The sequence below is a fragment of the Crinia signifera genome, chromosome 2, assembly GCF_055691185.1.
Source record: "Crinia signifera chromosome 2, ASM5569118v1, whole genome shotgun sequence".
Lineage (NCBI taxonomy): Eukaryota > Metazoa > Chordata > Amphibia > Anura > Myobatrachidae > Crinia > Crinia signifera.
In genome coordinates, this window is record NC_139218.1 from 19,096,412 (window position 1) to 19,119,512 (window position 23,101).

Below are 23,101 nucleotides of genomic sequence, written 5' to 3' on the forward strand. Positions count from 1 at the left end.
GGCCCGCTGCGCCTGGCACACTATTCTTTTCTCCTCCACACCCCAATGAATGGTAGGGCATGAAATACCACCTGTCGACGCATGTCGACTCAAAAAAAAAACATGAATAACTCATATGGACCTTTTGACTTCCAACCCTGTCGACCTAAGCCATGTCGATATTCAGTGGTCGATCCAATGCCGAATGACTGTGTACCTATCCTACAGCATGCTTTGTTATACTAGAGTTTTTTAGACTATGAGATTTTGATGTCTTTGGAATATATAACATAGTAACATAGTAATTAAAAAGACGTTCGTCCATCGAGTCCAATCTATTTATACGAGGACACATCTGTGTCGTCCTCCTCCAACAAATAGGCATTGTCCTCATTGTCACTGTGGGAATTGCAGGCAGAGGTAGAGCAATGAATGTCCGCTTTGGGTGTGTTCTGGAATCGGGCTCCCAGTAGCTGTGTAAATGCAGAGTTTCCAGCACTTCTGCCACCTGGTGAACAGGTTGTGCCACGGCGTCTAGTCCTGTGTATTCCGGGCTGCAGCTCTGGTTGCTATGCAGAATTCAGCCCCAGCAAGCCGCAGGCTCTCCTGTCTGTTAGCTGTGCTGCTGCACTGTGCGCTGTGATGGACGGGCGCTGCCCCATGTTCCAGAGGGTAGAGAGTGTAATGATGCTGCTGTGTAACTGTAGGTACCGTGCGGGTACGTTACTCACTAATACAATTGTTACATGTCAGGGTCTGTATAAAACCTTTGTGACATTTGTAATGACTGTATCTCGCTGCAATTGGTTATAGCCTAAGAAGTCTGTATATTTATATCGTTTTAACGTAGTAATATGTATAATGCTCTATTTAATTGTGTCTTTCAGTATAAATGCACAGAGAAAAGTGTCAGGAAAGTGTTATTTACAGTAATGAATGGACATTTTTTAGTAGGAAATAGAAAAAAAAAACAATTTACTTATTTGTGAGCATCACTCATCTCCTGATATACTCTGTGCTGCTAGGGAAGCCTTCTCCTTACACTATATATCAGGAGATGAGTGATATGTCAGTGAGGACAGGGCTGCATGTGACAGGGGCAGTGACCTGATGTGAGGAGGGGAATGGAGGCAGCAGGAAGCCACAGACTGAGAGTTATATAGTGGGAGGAGCAGGGTCCCCAGCAGCACAGAGTATATAAGGAGATGAGGGATGTGTCAGTGAGGACAGGGCTGCATGTGACAGGGGCAGTGACATGATGTGAAGAGGGGAATGGAGGCAGCAGGAAGCCACAGACTGAGAGTTATATAGTGGGAGGAGCAGGGTCCCCAGCAGCACAGAGTATATCAGGAGATGAGTGATGTGTCAGTGAGGACAGGGCTGCATGTGACAGGGGCAGTGACCTGATGTGAGGAGGGGAATGGAGGCAGCAGGAAGCCACAGACTGAGAGTTAAATAGTCGGAGGAGCAGGGTCCCCCAGCAGCACAGAGTATATCAGGAGATGAGTGATGTGTCAGTGAGGACAGGGCTGCATGTGACAGGGGCAGTTATATGGTGTGAGGAGGGCAATGGAGGCAGCAGGAAGCCACAAATTGACAGTTATATATTTGGAGGAGCAGGGTCCCCAGCAGCACAGAGTATATCAGGGGATGAGTGATGTGTCAGTGAGGACAGGACTGCATGTGACAAGGGGAGTGACATGATGTGAGGAGGGGAATGGGGGCACCAGGAAGCCACAGACTGAAAGTTATATAGTGGGAGGAGCAGGGTCCCCAGCAGCACAGAGTATATCAGGAGATGAGTTATGTGTTTCCAGCAGAGACTATATGGTGATATACATCAATAGCTGTCACCGGGATGGGGGCTTCATATACAGAGGGAAGGTGTATCTCTGTATTGTATATGTAGTCTTTAATGTAATTTGCTGTAGTAGCCACCTCTCCATTAAGTTTACACTACTGTATTCTAGAATTATATAGTGCTTCCCTGTGTTTTTCTAGGTGCAGCGAGCATTCGTAAAATGAAAAACATCACAGCAATAGCGGGGCGGGACACGTACATCCACTGCCGTGTGATTGGATACCCATACTACTCCATAAAGTGGTACAAGAACGCCAACCTCCTGCCATTCAATCATCGGCAGGTGGCTTTCGAGAACAACGGAACCTTAAAGCTGTCCGACGTCCAGAAGGAGGTGGACGAAGGAGAATACACGTGCAACGTCCTCGTCCAGCCGCAGTTATCCACCAGCCAGAGCGTGCACGTTAGAGTGAAAGGTAATGCGATTGCTATTATTCCACTGCTGCTGGGAATGACCTGGGCCGCTGGTTTATTAACGCCTTTATGTCTCGCAGTGCCCCCATATATCCAGCCATTTGAGTCCCAAAGATTTTCTATCGGGCAAAGAGTGTTCATCCCATGTGTGGTGGTCTCAGGGGATCTCCCGATTAGAATTACGTGGCAGAAGGACGGCAGACCGATCCCAGCCAGCCTTGGAGTCACCATTGACAATATTGACTTCACCAGCTCTTTAAGGATCTCTAATCTGTCACTGATGCACAACGGAAATTACACGTGTATCGCGAGTAATGAAGCAGCCGCTGTGGAACACCAAAGCCAGCTGATAGTCAGAGGTAAGTGTGCGTCTTATGCTCGTCGTGCCCATGACCCTCCTCACCCAGCTACCACTCTGGCGGTCCAGTTAGTGGCATTCATAGTCATTCAGTTCTGCATTCAAAGCTACACAAGGGACGTGCTGATTGCTGAGGGTGTGTATGTCCTGCCTGGCTCAGGCCTTATGGTGCAGTCCAATATTGTGGTTCCAAAGGGGGTACTCGCTATAGGAACAGGGGAGGCATGGGGTACTCGCTATAAGAACAGGGTAGGTAGCACTGGGGAGGTTGGGGGTACTCGCTATAGGAACAGGGGAGGTAGTGCTGGGGAGGCAGGAGGTACTTGCTTTAGGAACAGGGGATGTAGTGCTGGGGAGGCAGGGGGTACTTGCTATAGGAACAGGGGAGGTAGTGCTGGGGAGGCAGGGGGTACTCGCTATAGGAACAGGGGAGGCAGGGATTACTCGCTATAAGAACAGGGTAGGTAGTGCTTGGTAGGCAGGGGGTACTCGCTATAGGAACAGGGTAGGTAGTGCTGGGGAGGCAGGATACTTGATAAAGGAACAGGGTAGGTAGTGCTGGGGAGGCAGGGGATACTTGATAAAGGAACAGGGTAGGTAGTACTGGGGAGGTAGGGGGTACTCGCTATAGGAACAGGGTAGGTAGTGCTGGGGAGGCAGGGCGTACTTGCTATAGGAGCAGGGTAGGTAGTACTGGGGAGGCAGGGGGTACTTGCTATAGGAACAGGGTAGGTAGTGCTGGGGAGGCAGGGGATACTTGATAAAGGAACAGGGTAGGTAGTGCTGGGGAGGCAGGGGGTACTCGCTATAGAAACAGGGTAGGTAGTGCTGGGGAGGCAGGGGGTACTCGCTATAGGAACAGGGGAGGCAGAGGGTACTCGCTTTAAGAACAGGGTAGGTAGTGCTGGGGAGGCAGGGCGTACTTGCTATAGGAGCAGGGTAGGTAGTACTGGGGAGGCAGGGGGTACTTGCTATAGGAACAGGGTAGGTAGTGCTGGGGAGGCAGGGGATACTTGATAAAGGAACAGGGTAGGTAGTACTGGGGAGACAGGGGGTACTCGCTATAGGAACAGGGTAGGTAGTGCTGGGGAGGCAGGGCGTACTTGCTATAGGAACAGGGTAGGTAGTGCTGGGGAGGCAGGGGATACTTGATAAAGGAACAGGGTAAGTAGTTCTGGGGAGGCAGGGGGGTACTTGCTATAGGAACAGGGTAGGTAGTGCTGGGGAGGCAGGGGATACTTGATAAAGGAACAGGGTAAGTAGTTCTGGGGAGGCAGGGGGGTACTTGCTATAGGAACAGGGTAGGTAGTACTGGGGAGGCAGGGCGTACTTGCTATAGGAACAGGGTAGGTAAAACTGGGGAGGCAGGGGTACTTGCTATAGGAGCAGGGTAGGTAGTGCTGGGGAGGCAGGGGATACTTGATAGAGGAACAGGGTAGGTAGTTCTGGGGAGGCAGGGGGTACTTGCTATAGGAACAGGGTAGGTAGTGCTGGGGAGGCAGGGGGTACTCACTATAGGAACAGGGTAGGTAGTACTGGGGAGGTAGGGGGTACTCGCTAAAAGAACAGGGTAGGTAGTGCTGGGGAGGCAGGGTGTACTTGCTAAAGGAACAGGGTAGGTAGTGCTGGGGAGGCAGGGGGTACTTGCTATAGGAACAGGGTAGGTAGTGCTGGCTAGGCAGGGCGTACTTGCTATAGGAACAGGGTATGTAGTGCTGGTGAGGCAGTTGGGTACTTGCTATAGGAATAGGGTAGGTAGTACTGGGGAGGCAGGTGGTACTTGCTAAAAGAACAGGGTAGGTAGTGCTGGGGAGGCAGGGCGTACTTGCTATAGGAACAGGGTAGGTAGTGCTGGGAAGCAGATGGTACTTGATATAGGATCAGAGAGAGTAGGGAGTGCTGGGGAGGTAGGAGATACCTGCTAAAGGAACAAAGTAGGTAGTGCTGGGGAGGTAGGAGGTACCTGCTAAAGGAACAAAGTAGGTAGTACTGGGGAGGTAGGAGGTACCTGCTAAAGGAACAAAGTAGGTAGTGCTGGGGAGGTAGGAGGTACCTGCTAAAGGAACAAAGTAGGTAGTGCTGGGGAGGTAGGAGGTACCTGCTAAAGGAACAAAGTAGGTAGTACTGGGGAGGTAGGAGGTACCTGCTAAAGGAACAAAGTAGGTAGTGCTGGGGAGGTAGGAGATACCTGCTAAAGGAACAGGGTAGGTAAATACAGATGTGTCCTTTTTGCGCCATATGTCATCAGGCAGCTGCCGCGGTTCCTGTACTGCCTACTATTTCCTACATCATTATAAATTCATTCCAATATTACTAATAAACTACAGGGTGGGCTCGGAAAGTGGGGTGTGGAGCATTAGGTCGACCATGATTAAGTCGGCAGTCATTAGGATGGTCGACTGGGTCAAAAGGTCAACATGGTCATTACGTTGGCATAAGGGGGTCATCAGCAGCCACCAAACTTAATGAGATCCCACCGATATAACATAACTTAACACAAATACAGCAGTATATGCACAGTGGTAAATAACAAGTAATAAGACCACCATAAGAGAAAGGAAAACCACTATGGAACTAATCAGTGGCGACTGCAGAGGAGGTGCTGCAGCACAGTTGAACATTCATATAGGGAAGCCACACCCACTGACACTGAGTCAGTTAGGAATAGCAGTTGGTGGCAGTGGGAGCGGCTACCACATTTGACTTTTGAACGGTTCTGCAGCCCCGCCCCTTTAGCCGCCACTGGAACTAATGGTGGCGGGAGAGAACGTCCCAGGGCAGAAGAGTTCCACCTTGAGATGCAGAAATATACACCTCCCCCCCCCCCCTCCTAAAACACCAAACACAAACCATAATAGCAGTAAATTTAACCCATTCCTATCCACCCAGACTGGAAAAAAATCTACAAGAACCATGTTCCTTTAATGAGCCAATGACCTAGAGGTTTAATTACTTTCAGGTTTAAATGAAACCTTCCGCTGCCCTAATCTCCTCTCTGCAAGCCACCGATAATAATGTGTTGGGTTATAAAGGGCTTTTGTTCTGCGTAGGAACAATTTATTTTCCTTTTTTGTTTCTTTTTTTTTCTTTTGCAACTGAATAAATAGCCAAGTAATACAGTATTTCTTGGCTGTTTTCTTCCGGAGGGTGTGCAGAGGTCATTGCTAAGCCCAGAGGAATGGGGAGCCATCATGGAAATGAGAATGGTTGCTTAGGAACGACCAACCTTAGCTGGCTGGCGTGTTTCTCCTGCAGCAACCTCAACCCGACTGATAAGGAGATGGAGAAACTACAGTATTCTCCGCACGTCTGGTTCCCTTCATGCTGCATCTAAAACCGGAAGAGAGGCCAGCAAAGTCTTAGCATGACATTCCGGGGCAATGTTCCCATTGGGGTGATGCTTGCGTCTCTGGTCATGTACTGGGAATGAGATGAGGGTGCAACCCAACTTAAAGTACAGGAATCATCTGCTTCTGTCATTTTCTAGAACAATGAAATGACAAAAGCTGATTGGTTGGGCAACTTCTCCACTTTATCCAAGATTTGATATATCTCCCCTTCTATGTTACCATTGGCTGATGGAGCCATACACCTGCCCCGGGGGGATCAGGGATATTAAACCTGTTTTGGGCCAGATGCACTAAGGCCCTTATTCAGATCTGATCGCAGTACAAATTTGTTCTCAAAATGGGCAAAACCATGTGCACCGCAGGTGGGGCAGATGTAACAGGTGCAGAGAGAGTTAGATGTGTGTGAGTTATTTTGTTTCTGTGCAGGGTAAATACTGGCTGCATTATTTTTACACTACAATTTAGATTTCAGTTTTGACACACCCCACCCAAAGTTAACTCTCTCTGTACATGTTACATCTGCCCCACCTGCAGTGCACATGTCTTTGCCCATTTTGAGAACAAATTTGTACTGATCTGAATAAGGGCCTAAGATTCAAAAGTGATAAAATGGAGAGTGATAAACAGCCAGCCAATCAGCTCCTACCTGCCATGTCACAGGCTGTGTTTGAAAAATGTCAGGCAGGAGCTGATTGGCTGGCTGTTTATCACTCTCCATTTTATCACTTTTAAAGCTTAGTACATCTGGCCCTTAATGTCCCCGATTCACCGTCTGATCGCCACTCATCAATGCCCACCAATCTGCAAATCTAGTCAGAAGAATGATGGTGCCAGTGGGTCGGAGAATTGCCAGCGCAGGTGTATGAGCCCCATAATCTGATTGATAACTTGTCTGTGCCATCTCATTGTGAACCATGGACTGTCCCTGAGACTCAGGGGTTTAGGTTTGGTACATTAGTGGTCCCTGGTGTTCTGGACCCCTCGTCTACATGACATTCTGTACTATTACACTAAGGACACATTGCAGCAGATGGGCTTATCCATGGAGAGTAATACCCCTTTCACATTCGCACACCTGGGTTACACCCGGGAATGTGTTCCCGAATGCTTCCCGGGACACTACCCGGGAATGTACCCTTTCACATTGGCCACCCGACCCGGAATGAAGTCGGGCGGGTGGCATCATCTGGAGGCTTGGCGGGGGTGGGGCTTGGAGGTGTCAGCACCTCCCAGCGGCGCATTTTCACTGCAGTGAACGGGATCTGGGTCATGCTGACCCGGAATACCCGTTCACACTGACCGCATCCCGTGTCGATTCCGGGTAGAGATCCCGGAATGCTGAACAAGGGATATTCGTCCAAGACCCTTTCACACTGAGCTAAATTCCGGGTTGATGTGCAAAAACCCGGGATATTTTTGCAAGTGTGAAAGGGGTATAATAAGCTGGGAACACACTAGATGATATATTGACTGATTTGGCCAAGTGCGACGTGTCAGAACGACAACATGTTCATATAGACCAGTGTGTATGCTCTGAGGATGCAGGATCCCTCACATCGCCAGCGGCATCCCCTGGGGTCTGTACCTGCAGGACAGAGGAGGACAATGCACCTCCCCCAATGCCGTCTTGCAGCGACTGAGCAGGGAACAAGCTTCTATAAGTTGCCTCCCTATCGCCAACTCAGGTCTTTATTTCATTTCCCATCTTCCAACTGTGTGATGACCCCAAAGTCCTGGCACTCTAGGCTGCTGCCTTATTATTACTCAGGCACTGGGGGACATACTGGGAGCATTGTCATAGAATATGAGTGTTTTCTCCTACTATGTATACTGAACTCTCCGATCCATTTAAGTCCCTCCCAGGTTTGTGGTCCAGCCCACGGATCAGGATGGGATTTTCCGAAAGGCTGTGATTCTGAACTGCTCTGCTGAGGGTTACCCTGTGCCGACTATCGTGTGGAAGTACTCCAAAGGTAAGGGCCTGTGTGCGATGTGCATCTTACCATTGTATAATGCTGCCGCCCATCTCATTTACTGCTGGCGCTGCTCAGTGCCAGCCTCACCCCTCTGCAGGCTGCTCCCCATCCACGACCAAACCACCCTCACTTAGAAAGGCCGCCACTTCTGTCCACCCTTCCACCTGCTCCTCCGCTGACAATCGTCTGCTCTCCGTCATTCCCTCCTCTGCTTACCGTAACGCCCCACTCAGCCCCCTTGGGCACCCACCTGCCCTCTCTCCCAGTGCACTTTCTTCGTTCCTCCCACTTTCACTGCTAAGCCCTCGTGGGCAGGGCCCTCTATGCTTACCCTCCTCCCAGCACTGTCTCGGTCACTAGTGCACATTTGCTTCTCTGTCTCATGTTGTATCTGACCGTCTCTGTGCCCACTAAGCGGGCACAAAGTCATTGAGTGTAGTGTGCCCCCCCTTATTCCTCCCACCTGTAGTCTGTATCCTACTATCTTTATCTCCTGCCCATATCCTTGGTTTGATTATTGTGTTTACGGTTACCCTGTGTCATTGATTCTCAAACTCGGTCCTCAGGTTTTCCAGGTCACACGGCAAGTGCACAGGTGTATTCATTACTCATTGACACATTTTAACCCTTTGAGTGCCAAGAGAATTTTTAGTGGACATTTTGAACATCTCTCACAGAGATGCTGGCACTCAAAGGGTTAAAAGGTGGAGCTAATTATTTCACGTGTGATTCTGTGAGGAGACCTGCAAAACATGCACCGCGTGGGGACCGAGTTTGAGAACCCGTACCCAGAGCCTTCTCATGTACAGCAGTTTATGCCCCTCCCCACAGAGCCTTCTCATGTACAGCAGTTTAGGCCCCTCCCCGCAGAGCCTTCTCATGTACAGCAGTTTAGGCCCCTCCCCGCAGAGCCTTCTCATGTACAGCAGTTTAGGCCCCTCCCCGCAGAGCCTTTTTATGTACAGCAGTTTAGGCTCCTCCCCGCAGAGCCTTCTCATGTACATCAGTTTAGGCCCCTCCCCGCAGAGCCTTGTCATGTACAGAAGTTTATGCCCCTCCCTGCCTTAGTTAGTACTGCAGGAGCAGCTCTCCTTCAGAGGCTTGTACTGTATATGTAAGATGAGCAGATCTCTTGCACACGCTATGCCTGTATACTATTGTCTATGATGGTGCAAGTGAACAGAGTACTTGGCTGTGCCTGGTCCCTGCTGTGTCACCATTATAATGTGTCCGTTCCCTCAGGAAAGTCTGTGGAAATCCTAATCAGCGAGCGCACGAGCTCATTACAGTGTTTACTGATCAAGCTTAGAAAATGGAAATGCAGGATAATGCGAGGTGCAGGAAACCAAGCATGAGCCCTGTATACAGTATGTTCTCCCCAGGGCAGTGACTCCGAGCAGCAGGACCCCTGAGGAGGATACAATTCAAGTATTAATCTTTATCCTCCGCAATGGCCAGAAACACAGCTGAAAATCTCTCCTTAGTGCAGGTATTGCCCCCCCCCCCCCTGCAGCGAATAATGACCCCAGCTACTGATTACCCTGCAATCTTCCCATTCTTATTATCTCTGGCTTATTAGTGCTCCAGAATATTAATTGGATTTAGCTTTATTAGCAAAGCAAAAAAGCACAAAACTGGGCCAATCCATGCTGCACGGCAGGTGGGGCAGATGTAACATGTGCAGAGAGAGTTAGATTTGGGTGGGGTGTATTCATATATATTTTTTTGTGCAGGGTAAATACTGTCTGCTTTATTTTTACACTGCAATTTAGTTAATTTACTGTAGTTATTTAACTTCAACTAGAACACATCCCACCCAAATATAACACTCTGCACATGTTACATCTGCCCCACCTGCAGTGCAGCATACTTTGCCCAGTGACTGATATGTGCTTTGTTTTGCTTTGCTAACAAACCTGAATGTAGTATGTTGCGTATTTAATGGACTTACAGAGATCAATGAAGAGAGATCGCTGGCCTCACATTTGTGTCATTATTTGACCATAACCTTTAATTTAAAAAGTGAATTGTCCAATGTCTATACTGCTTCCCTTTTCACAGTGGTGCTAGGGTTATTCGTTAGATTACAGCCAATCAGCTCACCAGGAACTAGTGACATCATTTGGACTTGAAGCACAGAGTGATGTCATTAGTTCCTGGTAAAGTAGCGTAATAGGCAAAACATATAATTGTCCATTCGGTCAGCAAAATCTGCAGTGTTCCCCCTTCATCTTCTCTGCGCGGGTCACAGAGCGCTATTTAGAGTTGAGGATCACTTGAGGACCGTATTTGATGATACAAAACAATTTTATGGACAATTTATTATGACGGGAATCGTTAAAGATATATAGTTCACATATCCATGCACAATTCCTCAGGGCGTGACGACATCCTCTGTTGTCCATACATGCAGCTCAGTCTGAGGTGACCGTCAATGACATCATACACCTGGACGTAGTCTCTTACAATATATCATAAATTAAGAGTAGAGGGAATTTGTCCCTCCTGGAATGAGTCATGTTGGGATTTTGTATATGACATTTAAACCACTGGAGTATATTAGATGTAAAGTCATAGTTTGATAATGCTGGGGTACTGCTTATACAGTCGCTCCACCTAATGGATAGACAAGTATTTTATAAAATATATTGTATCAGCATCCGATGTACTACTTCCACACTGGGATAGGAATCATGGGGGCTGGGGATTTCACTAGTTCTGGCTGGGGGTCCCCTGACAGAGGGGGGCTTGGTGTACAGTATAGCCTGCACCCCCGGCTATGATCATTAGTCACAGCGTGTACAGAAGGAGCCGCTCTCATCTCAGCGGCTCCCAACACGACTACCGCCATGCACCGTCCTGCGCTGGCCGGCAGGACGGTGCATGGCGGCATCAGTCATAAACCATGGTCAATGGCCATCCTTGCATTACATATCATTTTCCCTGCGAGTTTGTTCTCATCAAGTACAGTATAATGTGTCATAAACCGAGTTCCCATTTCCTTTGCAGCATTATTGGGAGTTACTGCAGCACCATTTGGCTCCCCAGCTGTTGCTGAGCCACAGAGTCTGGTGCCAGCAGTTTATAGTGTGCTGGGACCTTTATTACACCGCTGTATTCTGCATTGTACCCCACACTGACGCGTTTCTGAATCCTTGCAGGTGCGGGAGTTCCTCAGTTCCAACCCATCGCCCTGAATGGACGCATCCAGCTCCTTGTTAACGGTTCCTTACTGATTAAGCACATCCTGGAGGAAGATAGCGGATACTACCTCTGCAAGGTCAGCAATGATGTGGGCGCGGACGTCAGCAAGTCCATGTATCTCACGGTTAAAAGTAAGAAACGGAACCATTTTTTTTTTGCTAACAAGGATATATTGGTATACGGCACTAGTACAGTGCACACTTGTGCTTAGACTTTGGGTGAAATGTAATAGGATGAGAGATTCAGAAAGTGAGAGATTTGGTAATAAACCTACAGTTTTTTTTAAAGCGGCAATCATTTACACTGCAAAACCAGCTTGATTTTGCCGTGTAAATGATTGCCGCTTTAAAAAAAATTGTAGGTTTATTACCAAATCTCTCACTTTCTGAATCTCTCATCCTATTACATTTCACCCGTTGTCTTGTTAGGTCAACTGGGATTGAAAGTATTTGTATTTGGAAGGTTATGGCTACCTGTCGCGGCTGTGCGGGATACAGTTTACTGAGAGGCTGCGAGTGGCCTCCAGTCTCTTGATTAGAAGAGCAAGGACAACCATTGGTGGGTGAAACCATCCATGGTTCCCTTGCTGATGGTTTTGAAAAACCAAGATTAACCATGAATTGTACCATCGATGGTTAACCCACCGATGGCAATCTCTACTCCAGAGTACCACAACTTTGAGCAGTAGGAGGTGTGCTATTTTCCATGAATTTTGTGCATGTGCAGTAGGCGAAATCACCAGGAAATCACCTGGAAAATGGCTGCTGCACCATGACCTGCGCACCAGCAAATGCCCAGAGTGCCTGTCACTCCCGTTGCCTGCTAGAGGATGAGGATGAGGGAGACTGCACACAGGCCCCTCCTCTCTTCATACGCCCCTTGGCGGAGATACTGCTAATCCTCCAGCAGTCACTGCTGGGAGGTGCAGCGGCCATGGTCTTCTCCTATTCGCTGCTGGGAGGTGCAGCGGACATGGGCTTCTCCTATTTGCTGCTGGGAGGTGCAGCTGCCATGGTCTTCTCCTATTCACTGCTGGGAGGTGCAGCGGCCATGGTCTTCTCCTATTCGCTGCTGGGAGGTGCAGCGGCCATGGTCTTCTATTTGCTGCTGGGAGATGCAGCGGCCATGGTCTTATATTCGCTGCTGGGAGGTGCAGCGGCCATGGTCTTCTCCTATTCGCTGCTGGGAGGTGCAACGGCCATGGTCTTCTCCTGTTCACTGCTGGGAGGTGCAGCGGCCATGGTCTTCTATTCACAGCTGGGAGGTGCAGCAGCCATGGTCTTCTCCTATTCGCTGCTGGGAGGTGCAACGGCCATGGTCTTCTTCTGTTCACTGCTGGGAGGTGCAGCAGCCATGGTCTTCTCCTATTCGCTGCTGGGAGGTGCAACGGCCATGGTCTTCTCCTGTTCACTGCTGGGAGGTGCAGCGGCCATGGTCTTCTATTCACAGCTGGGAGGTGCAGCAGCCATGGTCTTCTCCTATTCACTGCTGGGAGGTGCAACGGCCATGGTCTTCTATTCACAGCTGGGAGGTGAAGCGGCCATGGTGTTCTCCTGTTCACTGCTGGGAGGTGCAGCGGCCATGGTCTTCTCCTGTTTACTGCTGGGAGGTGCAACGGCCATGGTCTTCTCCTATTCACTGCTGGGAGGTGCAGCAGCCATAGTCTTCTCATGTTCACTGCTGGGAGGTGCAGCAGCCATGTTGTTACCACTTCCCAGCACTAGCGGAAACACACTGTGCAAATGTGACAGCATCTATGAGGCTCAGTATAAAATCACTAGTTCCCATGCGCGTAGTAGTAGTATCATCTATCTCTGAGATTTAGTGGTTGGCACTTCAATGTGAGTGCCGGTGAGGGGGGTGTCTCTGAGCAGTAGTCGTCTCTGAGGCTGTGAGGTGAGTGCCCGGTAAGGGCGGGGGTCTCTGTGCTGTAATGGTCTCTGATGCTGTGAGGTGAGTGCCCGGTAAGGGCGGGGGTCTCTGTGCTGTAATGGTCTCTGATGCTGTGAGGTGAGTGCCCGGTAAGGGCGGGGGTCTCTGTGCTGTAATGGTCTCTGACGCTGTGAGGTGAGAGCCCGGGGGTCTCTGAGCTGTAGTGGTCTCTGCTGCTGTGAGGTGAGAGGCCGGGTGTCTCTGAGCTTTAGTGGTTGGAACTTTGATTTGAGTGCCGGGGGGGGGGATGTGTCTCTGAGCTGTAGTCATCTCTGAGGCTGTGAGGTGAGTGCCCGGTAAGGGGGGGGGGGGTGTCTCTGAGCTGTAGTGGTCTCTGACGCTGTGAGGTGTGAGCCCGGGGGTCTCTGAGCTGTAGTGGTCTCTGAAGCTGTGAGGTGAGAGGCCGGGGGTCTCTGAGCTGTAGTGGTCTCTGGCGCTGTGAGGTGAGTGTCTGGTAAGGGGGGGGGGGGGGTGAGGTGTCCCTGAGCTGTAGTGGTCTCTGGCACTGTGAGGTGAGTGCCTGGAAAGGGGGGGGGGTGAGGTGTCCCTGAGCTGTATTGGTCTCTGGCACTGTGAGGTGAGTGCCTGGTAAGGGGGGGGGGGGGGCGAGGTGTCCCTGAGCTGTAGTGGTCTCTGGCACTGTGAGGTCAGAGGCTGGGGGTCTCTGAGCTGTAGTGGTCTCTGGCACTGTGAGGTGAGTGCCTGGTAAGGGGGGGATGTGGGGTCTCTGAGCTGTAGTGGTCTCTGGCACTGTGAGGTGAGTGCCTGGAAAGGGGGGGGGGGGGGTGAGGTGTCCCTGAGCTGTAGTGGTCTCTGGCACTGTGAGGTGAGTGCCTGGTAAGGGGGGGATGTGGTGTCTCTGAACTGAAGTAGTCTCTGACGCGGTGAGGTGAGAGGCTGGGGTCTCTGAGCTGTAGTGGTCTCTGACGCTCTGAGGTGAGAGGCTGGGGCGCTGCTGCACGGTACTCCCCTCTGGTTGCCATTAATTGATCCTGCATGAAGTGAGTGGTAAGCCCTGCAAGGTCACCCTTCCAGCCTCCCCTTCCCTGCCAGCAGGAGGCCGGGAGCTGGGGGTACCGCGGGCTGTTTTCTGGCTGACGTTCTGCAAATGGAAGAGGAAAAATCATTTTCCAAGGCTTTTTACCAGCCTCTGTAGTTTAATGTGACACATTCCCAGCATGCACTGTGATATGTCTGACAGCACCGAGAGCATGTATGTTACAGAACCAGCCTTCATCTCCTAATAGCACAGAACTAGAGGGGAGAGAGGATGGATCCATGCCACAGTGTGCACACACATAGCTCGGGCATATAGAGTACATACATACTGCAGGCATGTACAGTACGTACACACAGTGCTGGCATATAGAGTACATACATACTGCAGGGATGTACAGTACGTACACACACAGTGCTGGCATATGGAGTACACACATACTGGGGGCATGTACAGTACGTACACACAGTGCTGGCATATAGAGTACACACATACTGCAGGGATGTACAGTACATACACACACAGTGTTGGCATATAGAGTACACACATACTGCAGGAATGTACAGTATGTACACCGCTGTGCTGGCATATAGCGTACACACAGTGCAGGCATGTACAGTACGTACACACACAGTGCTGGCATATAGAGTACACACATACTGCAGGCATGTACAGTACGTACACACACACAGTGCGGGCATATAGCGTACACACAGTGCAGGCATGTACAGTACGTACACACACAGTGCTGGCATATAGCGTACACACAGTGCAGGCATGTACAGTACGTACACACACAGTGCTGGCATATAGAGTACACACATACTGCAGGCATGTACAGTACATACACACAGTGCTGGCATATAGAGTACATACATGCTGCAGGCATGTACAGTACGTACACACACAGTGCGGGCATATAGCGTACACACAGTGCAGGCATGTACAGTACGTACACACACAGTGCTGGCATATAGAGTACACACACATACTGCAGGGATGTACAGTACGTACACACACAGTGCTGGCATATAGAGTACACACATACTGCAGGAATGTACAGTATGTACACACATACTGTAGGCATGTACAATACATACACACATAGCGCGGGCATATAGAGTACACACATAGTGCAGGCATGTACAGTACGTACACACACAGTGCGGGCATATAGAGTACACACATACTGCAGGGATGTACAGTACATACACACACAGTGCGGGAATATAGTGTACACACATACTGCAGGCATGTACAGTATGTACACACACAGTGCTGGCATATAGAGTACACACATACTGCAGGCATGTACAGTACATACACACACAGTGCGGGCATATAGTGTACACACATACTGCAGCCATGTACAGTACGTACACACACAGTGCTGGCATATAGAGTACACACATACTGCAGGCATGTACAATACGTACATACATAGCGCGGGCATATAGCGTACACACATACTGCAGGCATGTACAGTACATACACACACAGTGCGGGCATATAGAGTACACACATACTGCAGGCATGTACAGTACGTGCACACATAGCGCGGGCATATAGAGTACACACATACTGCGGGCATGTACAATATGCACACACATAGCACATGCATATAGCGTACTCACATTCTGGGGGCATGTACAAATACGTACACACACATACTATAGCGCAGACATGTGGAGCGCACACACATACAGAGGCAGAACTACCATTACCCACTTCTGCCCAGTTATCCTCTGGGCCCACCACAGACCATTTTGAGCAATGTCAGATGTATGGCCCAGTGCAGAGGGCAGGGAGGGACCGTAGGGCTGCAGAGCTGAACTTCTCTGCCCACTATCAGTACAACTGATCCCATCTACAGTATGTGCTGCCTCTAGCTACCACTGCCACCATCTACCTCACCCTGTAACCCTCAGCCTCCCCCTCTCTACCACTGTCACCATCTACCTCACCCTGTAACCCTCAGCCTCCCCCTCTCTACCACTGTCACCATCTACCTCACCCTGTAACCCACTGCTCCCCATCACCCTCAGCCTCCTCCTCTCTACCACTGTCACCATCTACCTCAGCCTCCCCCTCTCTACCACTGTCACCATCTACCTCACCCTGTAACCCTCTGCCTCCCCCTCTCTACCACTGTCACCATCTACCTCACCCTGTAACCCTCAGCCTCCCCCTCTCTACCACTATCACCATCTACCTCACCCTGTAACCCACTGCTCCCCATCACCCTCAGCCTCCTCCTCTCTACCACTGTCACCATCTACCTCAGCCTCCCCCTCTCTACCACTGTCACCATCTACCTCACCCTGTAACCCTCTGCCTCCCCCTCTCTACCACTGTCACCATCTACCTCACCCTGTAACCCTCAGCCTCCCCCTCTCTACCACTGTCACCATCTACCTCACCCTGTAACCCTCAGCCTCCCCCTCTCTACCACTGTCACCATCTACCTCACCCTGTAACCCTCTGCCTCCCCCTCTCTACCACTGTCACCATCTACCTCACCCTGTAACCCTCTGCCTCCCCCTCTCTACCACTGTCACCATCTACCTCACCCTGTAACCCTCTGCCTCCCCCTCTCTACCACTGTCACCATCTACCTCACCCTGTAACCCTCAGCCTCCCCCTCTCTACCACTGTCACCATCTACCTCACCCTGTAACCCTCTGCCTCCCCCTCTCTACCACTGTCACCATCTACCTCACCCTGTAACCCTCTGCCTCCCCCTCTCTATCACTGTCACCATCTACTCCCCTTTGCCATTTGTTCTCACTGTCTTCCTCTATATGTCAACCTCTCACTGCAATACACTGTCACCCTTTACCTTTCCCTGTCTCCCAATGCCCCCTCCTGCTCCTCTGCCTTCTGCTGTCAACCTCTGCCTCACCCTGTAACCCACTGGTTCCCCCTGTCCTTCTTAAGGTGGCCATACACCTACAGATTTATTGCCATATCTGGCTGATTGGAACAAAAATCTTGTCATTTCTGAATGACAGTTTGTCAGTTTTCCAGCATTTCCAAGCAAATTTGCTCTCATCTGTAACCAACCAGCCAGATCTGACAATAAATCTGTAAGTGTATGGCCAGCTTTACACCTTCATTCCACTGTCACCATGTGTCTCTGCCTTCCTTATACTCTCACCCTCTGCCTCTCCCTGTCACCCACTACACAGCATATTGAGAACTAGGATTGGGGTGGAGAAGGGGCCCAAATTATATATTTGAACCTCTGCTCATCACTCACCAGTTCCGCCATGAGGGGCCTATTAGTTAGACCCCCCCCATACAGCCCGATATCTGCACTTAGTTACACGATTTCATTATGAGTGCGATTGAGACCAACGTGTATGCAGCACTGGTTTTCCCTTGGCAGTCCCTATGACTATAAAGTGGATGTTCTCCCTCGCAGGCACCTGGCTGACAGGTAATGCATACACAATGCACACACAAATACAAGTACCAAACACTTTTCTGTGGTTCCATAATGATCCTCAGTGGAAGACAGGCCGACTTTGCCATCTGCTGGACACACAGGGTACTGCAGCACCTTTGTTTTTTTATTAAAGACCGCTGTATCAGGACATATAACATTTGCCCTGTGTAAACAGTAGGATCTCTCCCTCCTTACTACACACAACACGGAACCCTGCAAGCTCTCCTACAGCAGTATGTGTTGTATATATAGTATATCTATATTTGTACTGTGTGATGGCAGTGGCACAGCACACACATGTCTGCAGTGGATCTGTCTACTATCCAGTCTCCCATTATTCCTTGTCCCTTGTCCCGTATAATAGCAGCAGATGTATTCCTCTATGGATACAGGAGAGATCACTACGGTGTCTGAGCGGGGTCACGCATCTTTCATTTTAAATATTTAACAAACTTTAACTAAACTGACTGCACCCGGTGGCGCGCTGCTTTTGCTGAACACTCTACAAAGGCTCTTTGAAGTGGGAAGACGGCGAGAGACCTTAATCTTCTTGGTGTAAGACAGAAGTGTGAGATACTGATTTGCATGCTCGTCTATGTAAATCCTTATCTAGCGGAATCACATTGCGACTGCAAACACTCTACCATTGGAGAATGGCCATAATATTATTTGAATATGTTATGTTGGGATTATCTTCATGTCGTTCTGAAGCAATAGCAATCATTGGCAGCATAAATGTAGCTATTGGTTACTGGAGAAGACGGGCCAGAGAGGGTCCTTCCCTGGCGGGCTGGAGATTTCTGCAATGCCCATTGTAACTGGAGCTTACTGCAATACCCATAGTAGTAGGAAGTCACTGCAGTGCCCATTGCAACTGTAGCTTCCTGCAATGCCCAATGCATCTGGAGCTCAAAGCAATGATAATCGCAACCGGAGGTTACTGCAATGCCCAGAGTTCTGGGAGGTTACTGCAATGCCCAGAGTTCTGGGAGGTTACTGCAATGCCCAGAGTTCTGGGAGGTTACTGCAATGCCCAGAGTTCTGGGAGGTTACTGCAATGCCCAGAGTTCTGGGAGGTTACTGCAATGCCCAGAGTTCTGGGAGGTTGCTGCAGTGCCCATAGTTCTGGGAGGTTACTGCAATGCCCATAGTTCTGGGAGGTTGCTACAATGCCCATAGTTCTGGGAGGTTACTGCAATGCCCATAGTTCTGGGAGGTTACTGCAATGCCCATAGTTCTGGGAGGTTACTGCAATGCCCATAGTTCTGGGAGGTTACACAATGCCCAGAGTTCTGGGAGGTTACACAATGCCCAGAGTTCCGGGAGGTTACACAATGCCCATAGTTCTGGGAGGTTACTGCAATGCCCATAGTTCTGGGAGGTTACTGCAATGCCCATAGTTCCGGGATGTTACTGCTATGCCCATAGTTCCGGGAGGTTACTGCAATGCCCATATTTCTGGGAGGTTACTGCAATGCCCATAGTTCTGGGAGGTTACTGCAATGCCCATAGTTCTGGGAGGTTACTGCAATGCCCATAGTTCTGGGAGGTTACTGCTATGCCCATAGTTCTGGGAGGTTACTGCAATGCCCATAGTTCTGGGAGGTTACTGTAATGCCCATAGTTCTGGGAGGTTACTGCAATGCCCATAGTTCTGGGAGGTTACTGTAATGCCCATAGTTCTGGGAGGTTACTGCAATGCCCATAGTTCTGGGAGGTTACTGCTATGCCCATAGTTCTGGGAGGTTACTGCTATGCCCATAGTTCCGGAAGGTTACTGCAATGCCCATATTTCTAGGAGGTTACTGCAATGCCCATAGTTCTGGGAGGTTACTGCAATGCCCATAGTTCTGGGAGGTTACTGCTATGCCCATAGTTCAGGGAGGTTACTGAAATGCCCATAGTTCTGTAGGAGCCGGACTGGAGGCAAAGCCTGGGGGTAGGCTCCCCTGACAGGGTTTGTAGGGAGCTGACTAGCTGGACAGTCATAGAAGGGGTGTCTAAGGAGAGGGTCATAAGGGGGAGGGGCTTAACGGGGTGTTGTAAGGGTATATAAGCAGGGTTCAGGCGGGAAATAGGGGTCACTGGGAGATTTTTCTTAACAGCTAAGCAGCACTGCATCTCCCATGGCTTCCCCAAACGCTGATGCTGAGGTATCTGCGGCGCTGGCTGCCCTCAGGGAGGCAGCAGGCACCAGAGGGGCTGAGTGGCTGCAGCAGCAGATGTCAGGTCTGCTGGGGGGACTGGGAGCAGCAACGCAGGAGGCTGCTCCAGCGGGCGCACGGCCTCGGAGGTCCAGGCCTCCGGAGCGCTTCAGCCCATCTGTGTCCCCCAGGGTTCAGCGCCGTTCAAGGAGCCCCGTCAGGGACCCTCCAGGCCAGGCTGCGGGCCGGGCACCTTCCGCCCGCAGGACCAGGTCTGGGAGGAATCCAACCAGCAGGCGGAACCCTCCGCGCGGGGGGGACCCCCCCCACGTGCAAGAAGATCCGGCGGTGCGTGGTACTGGACCTGGAGCGGCGGGGCATGCGGGGCATGCTGCTGCCCAGCGCGGGGTGAGTCGTGCCAGGGGGGCAGAAGTACAGGCTGAGGACCGCAGGCCTGGTACACGGAGCGAGAGACGCACAGCTGGCTCCGCCTCCAACGAGGTCACGCCGGCTGGTGCTATACCTGAGGGCCGGGATGACAGGAGAAGAGAGATGGCAGCGTCAGCAGATGATGGAGAAATACCTGGTCCCTCTTCATTGGCTGGGTCTCGTCAGGACACTGGACCTGCGGCTGCTGGGTTCACAGCCCCCAGGCAGCCTGGTGAGTCTGTCTCTATGTCTGTTAATGCTTTAGCACAGAGTCAGGGGGGGGAGGGTTAGCCCTCCAAGGGGAAATGAGTAGGGGCTTTACTGAATTATTGAGTGGTTTTGCAGATTGGTTGGTGGGTTTGCGGCAGGGGGCGGGGCCGTCCCCGGCGGCAGCATGGGCGCCGCAGAATTCGGGCACACCAGCTACCATTAGTGTGCCAGTCAGTAATAGTGTGCCGGTTAGCAGTGGGGTGCCGGTTAGCAGTGGGGTGCCGGTTAGCAGTGGGGTGCCGGTTAGCATTGGGGTGCCGGGGAGCAGCGGGTGCCGGTTAGCATTGGGGTGCCGGGGAGCAGCGGGGTGCCGGTATCCGGCGGTGAGCAAAGTAACAGTAGTGCGGGGGCTGATGGGGGCAGTGTGGGGACGCAGGAGGTGAGTGGGAGGCTTAGTGACACCGCAAAAGGGGAGGTGTACGTATGTTTTGAGGGGCCATTGGGGGCCCACCTGAAGCAGGAGGTGAGGGACAAGATTTGGAAAGGGGAATACGTGGATATATTTTCATTGCTCCCTTTAGAGCGTTTTAACCTGGATAGGCCCCGCAAGGAGGAGAAAAAAGAGGAAGAGGAACGGCGGCGGTATCGGTTGATACCGCGGTCATTCACGAATTGGTTACAAGCATTTGCTATTTTAGCTAGCGCCATTGGGGAGAAGGCACCTGACAATTGTTCAGGCTTATTTTGTTACATGGATGCGATAGGAGAGGCGTACCGGGTGTATGGGGGTTTGGCTTGGCTCCGGTACGACGAGCAATTTAGACAGAGGAAGGCGGTGCGCCCCAACATTCGTTGGGACCATAAAGATATTGCTTTATGGTTAAAGGTGACGGCCCCCATAAAAAGTGGGCAGCCCTTTCGTGGGGACGGGGGGGGGGGGGCGAGGGAGGCCACAAGCGGGACGGCCATGCAGAAGGGACTCTGCTTTGCCTTTAATGACGGGTCATGCCGGTTTGGGGCAAAATGCAAATTCAAGCATGAATGTTCCTCATGTGGAGGGAACCACGGTGCAAATAAATGCTTCAGAGGGAAGTCACGAGACGGTAGTTCAAAAGGGGGTGACACCAGTTCGGCTGGAAAGGATGCTGGGCTATCTGCATAGGTATCCTGACCAGCAGACAGCCGCCTTGTTGGAGGAGGGGTTTAAGGAAGGTTTTAAGATACCTTCTGACGTGCAGGTGTCAGGGAGTTTTTGGAGGAATTTGAAGTCTGCTAGAGAGCATCCAGAAGTGGTGCAGGAAAAACTGGTTAAGGAGGTGCAACTGGGTCGTATGGCTGGACCTTTTAGGGCGGCACCATGGCCAGATTTGATAGTCTCTCCTTTGGGGGTGGTGCCAAAAAAGGAGGCGAACAAATTTCGGCTTATACACCATTTGTCCTTTCCAAAAGGGGCGTCGGTCAATGATGGCATTGACCCCGACATCTGCTCGGTGGTTTATACATCGTTCGACGCGGCTGTTCGGTGGGTAAAGCGGTTTGCGGAGGGCCCTGCGACTGTGATCAGTTTTTTGGGTATTGTCATTGATACTGTGAATATGGAGTGCCGTTTGCCCGAGGAAAAATTGCTGGGTTTGAAGGCCGAGGTGGGGAGGGCGTTGCAGTTGAAGAAAATTAGATTGCGGGAATTACAGTCTTTGCTGGGTAAGTTGAATTTTGCGTGTCGCATTATGCCTATGGGCCGCATTTTCAGCAGGAGACTGGCAGCAGCGACAGCAGGGGTGGTTCTTCCTCATCATTTTGTCAGATTAGGTAGTGAGTTGAAAGGGGACTTGCGGGTGTGGGCAACTTTTCTGGAAACTTTCAACGGCAGGGCGTTGTGGATGTCAGACACGTGCGTGGCTACAGAGCTAGACCTTTTCACAGACGCGGCTGGGAGTGGCGGTTTTGGGGCTTATTGCCAGGGACATTGGTGTGTGGGCAGGTGGCCGGAGTCTTGGGTGCAGAGAGGCTTGGTCAAAAACTTAGCATTGTTGGAGTTATTTCCTATTTTGGTTGCAGTAGTTGTTTGGGGTGAGCTATTCCGCGACAGGAAGATTTGTTTTCACTGCGATAATCTGGGGGTTGTCATGGCTATTAACCAATTGTCGGCATCTTCACCGCCAGTGGTCATCATTTTGCAGCAGTTGGTATTGGAATGTCTGGCTTTGAATTTGTGGGTTGTGGCTAGGCACGTCCCCGGTGTCTCTAACGGCATTGCGGATTCTTTATCTCGTTCACAGTGGGAACGTTTCCGGGAGTTGGCACCAGAGGCGGACAGGGAGGGGACCGGGTTCCCGAGTCGGCTCTGGGCTCTGCTGGACGGGTAGTCGATCAGCTCATCAGGGAATCCTTGGCCCCGAATACATGGTCGGCATACAATCAGGAATGGCGGAGCTGGCTAGAATGGCGTGAGGTAGTAGGTTTGAAGGAGGATGATGATGAGTTGGCTGTCTTGCTTTATATAGGCCATTGTAAGGAGATTGGTTGGTCAGTGGCAAAAATCACGCGCTGCATGGCGGGCTTGGCTTTTGGGTTTCGTGCAGGTGGGAGGCCTGACGTCACCAAGAATTTCCTGATTGTGCAAGCTTTGAAAGGTTGGAGGAGAGGACATGTAGTACAGGATCAGAGAAGGCCAGTGTCCTTCCAGCTGTTGCAGAATATGGGTAGAAAGTTAGGGGAGGTCTGTAGTTCCAATTTCGAGGAGAGGTTGTTCGGGGTAGCCTTTTCGCTTGCCTTCTTCGGGGCACTGCGGATTGGCGA

General features: G+C 50.9%; 1 protein-coding gene across 1 annotated transcript in view; it reads left to right on the forward strand.

Annotated features, from left to right (window-relative positions):
- The window catches only part of DSCAM (DS cell adhesion molecule), a 309,245-nt gene that overhangs the window by 145,774 nt on the left and 140,370 nt on the right, over positions 1-23,101 (forward strand). The window contains 4 exon segments of the mRNA XM_083171669.1: positions 1,981-2,256; positions 2,335-2,613; positions 7,816-7,935; positions 11,100-11,273. Of these exon segments, the coding sequence (XP_083027795.1) occupies positions 1,981-2,256; positions 2,335-2,613; positions 7,816-7,935; positions 11,100-11,273 (849 nt within the window).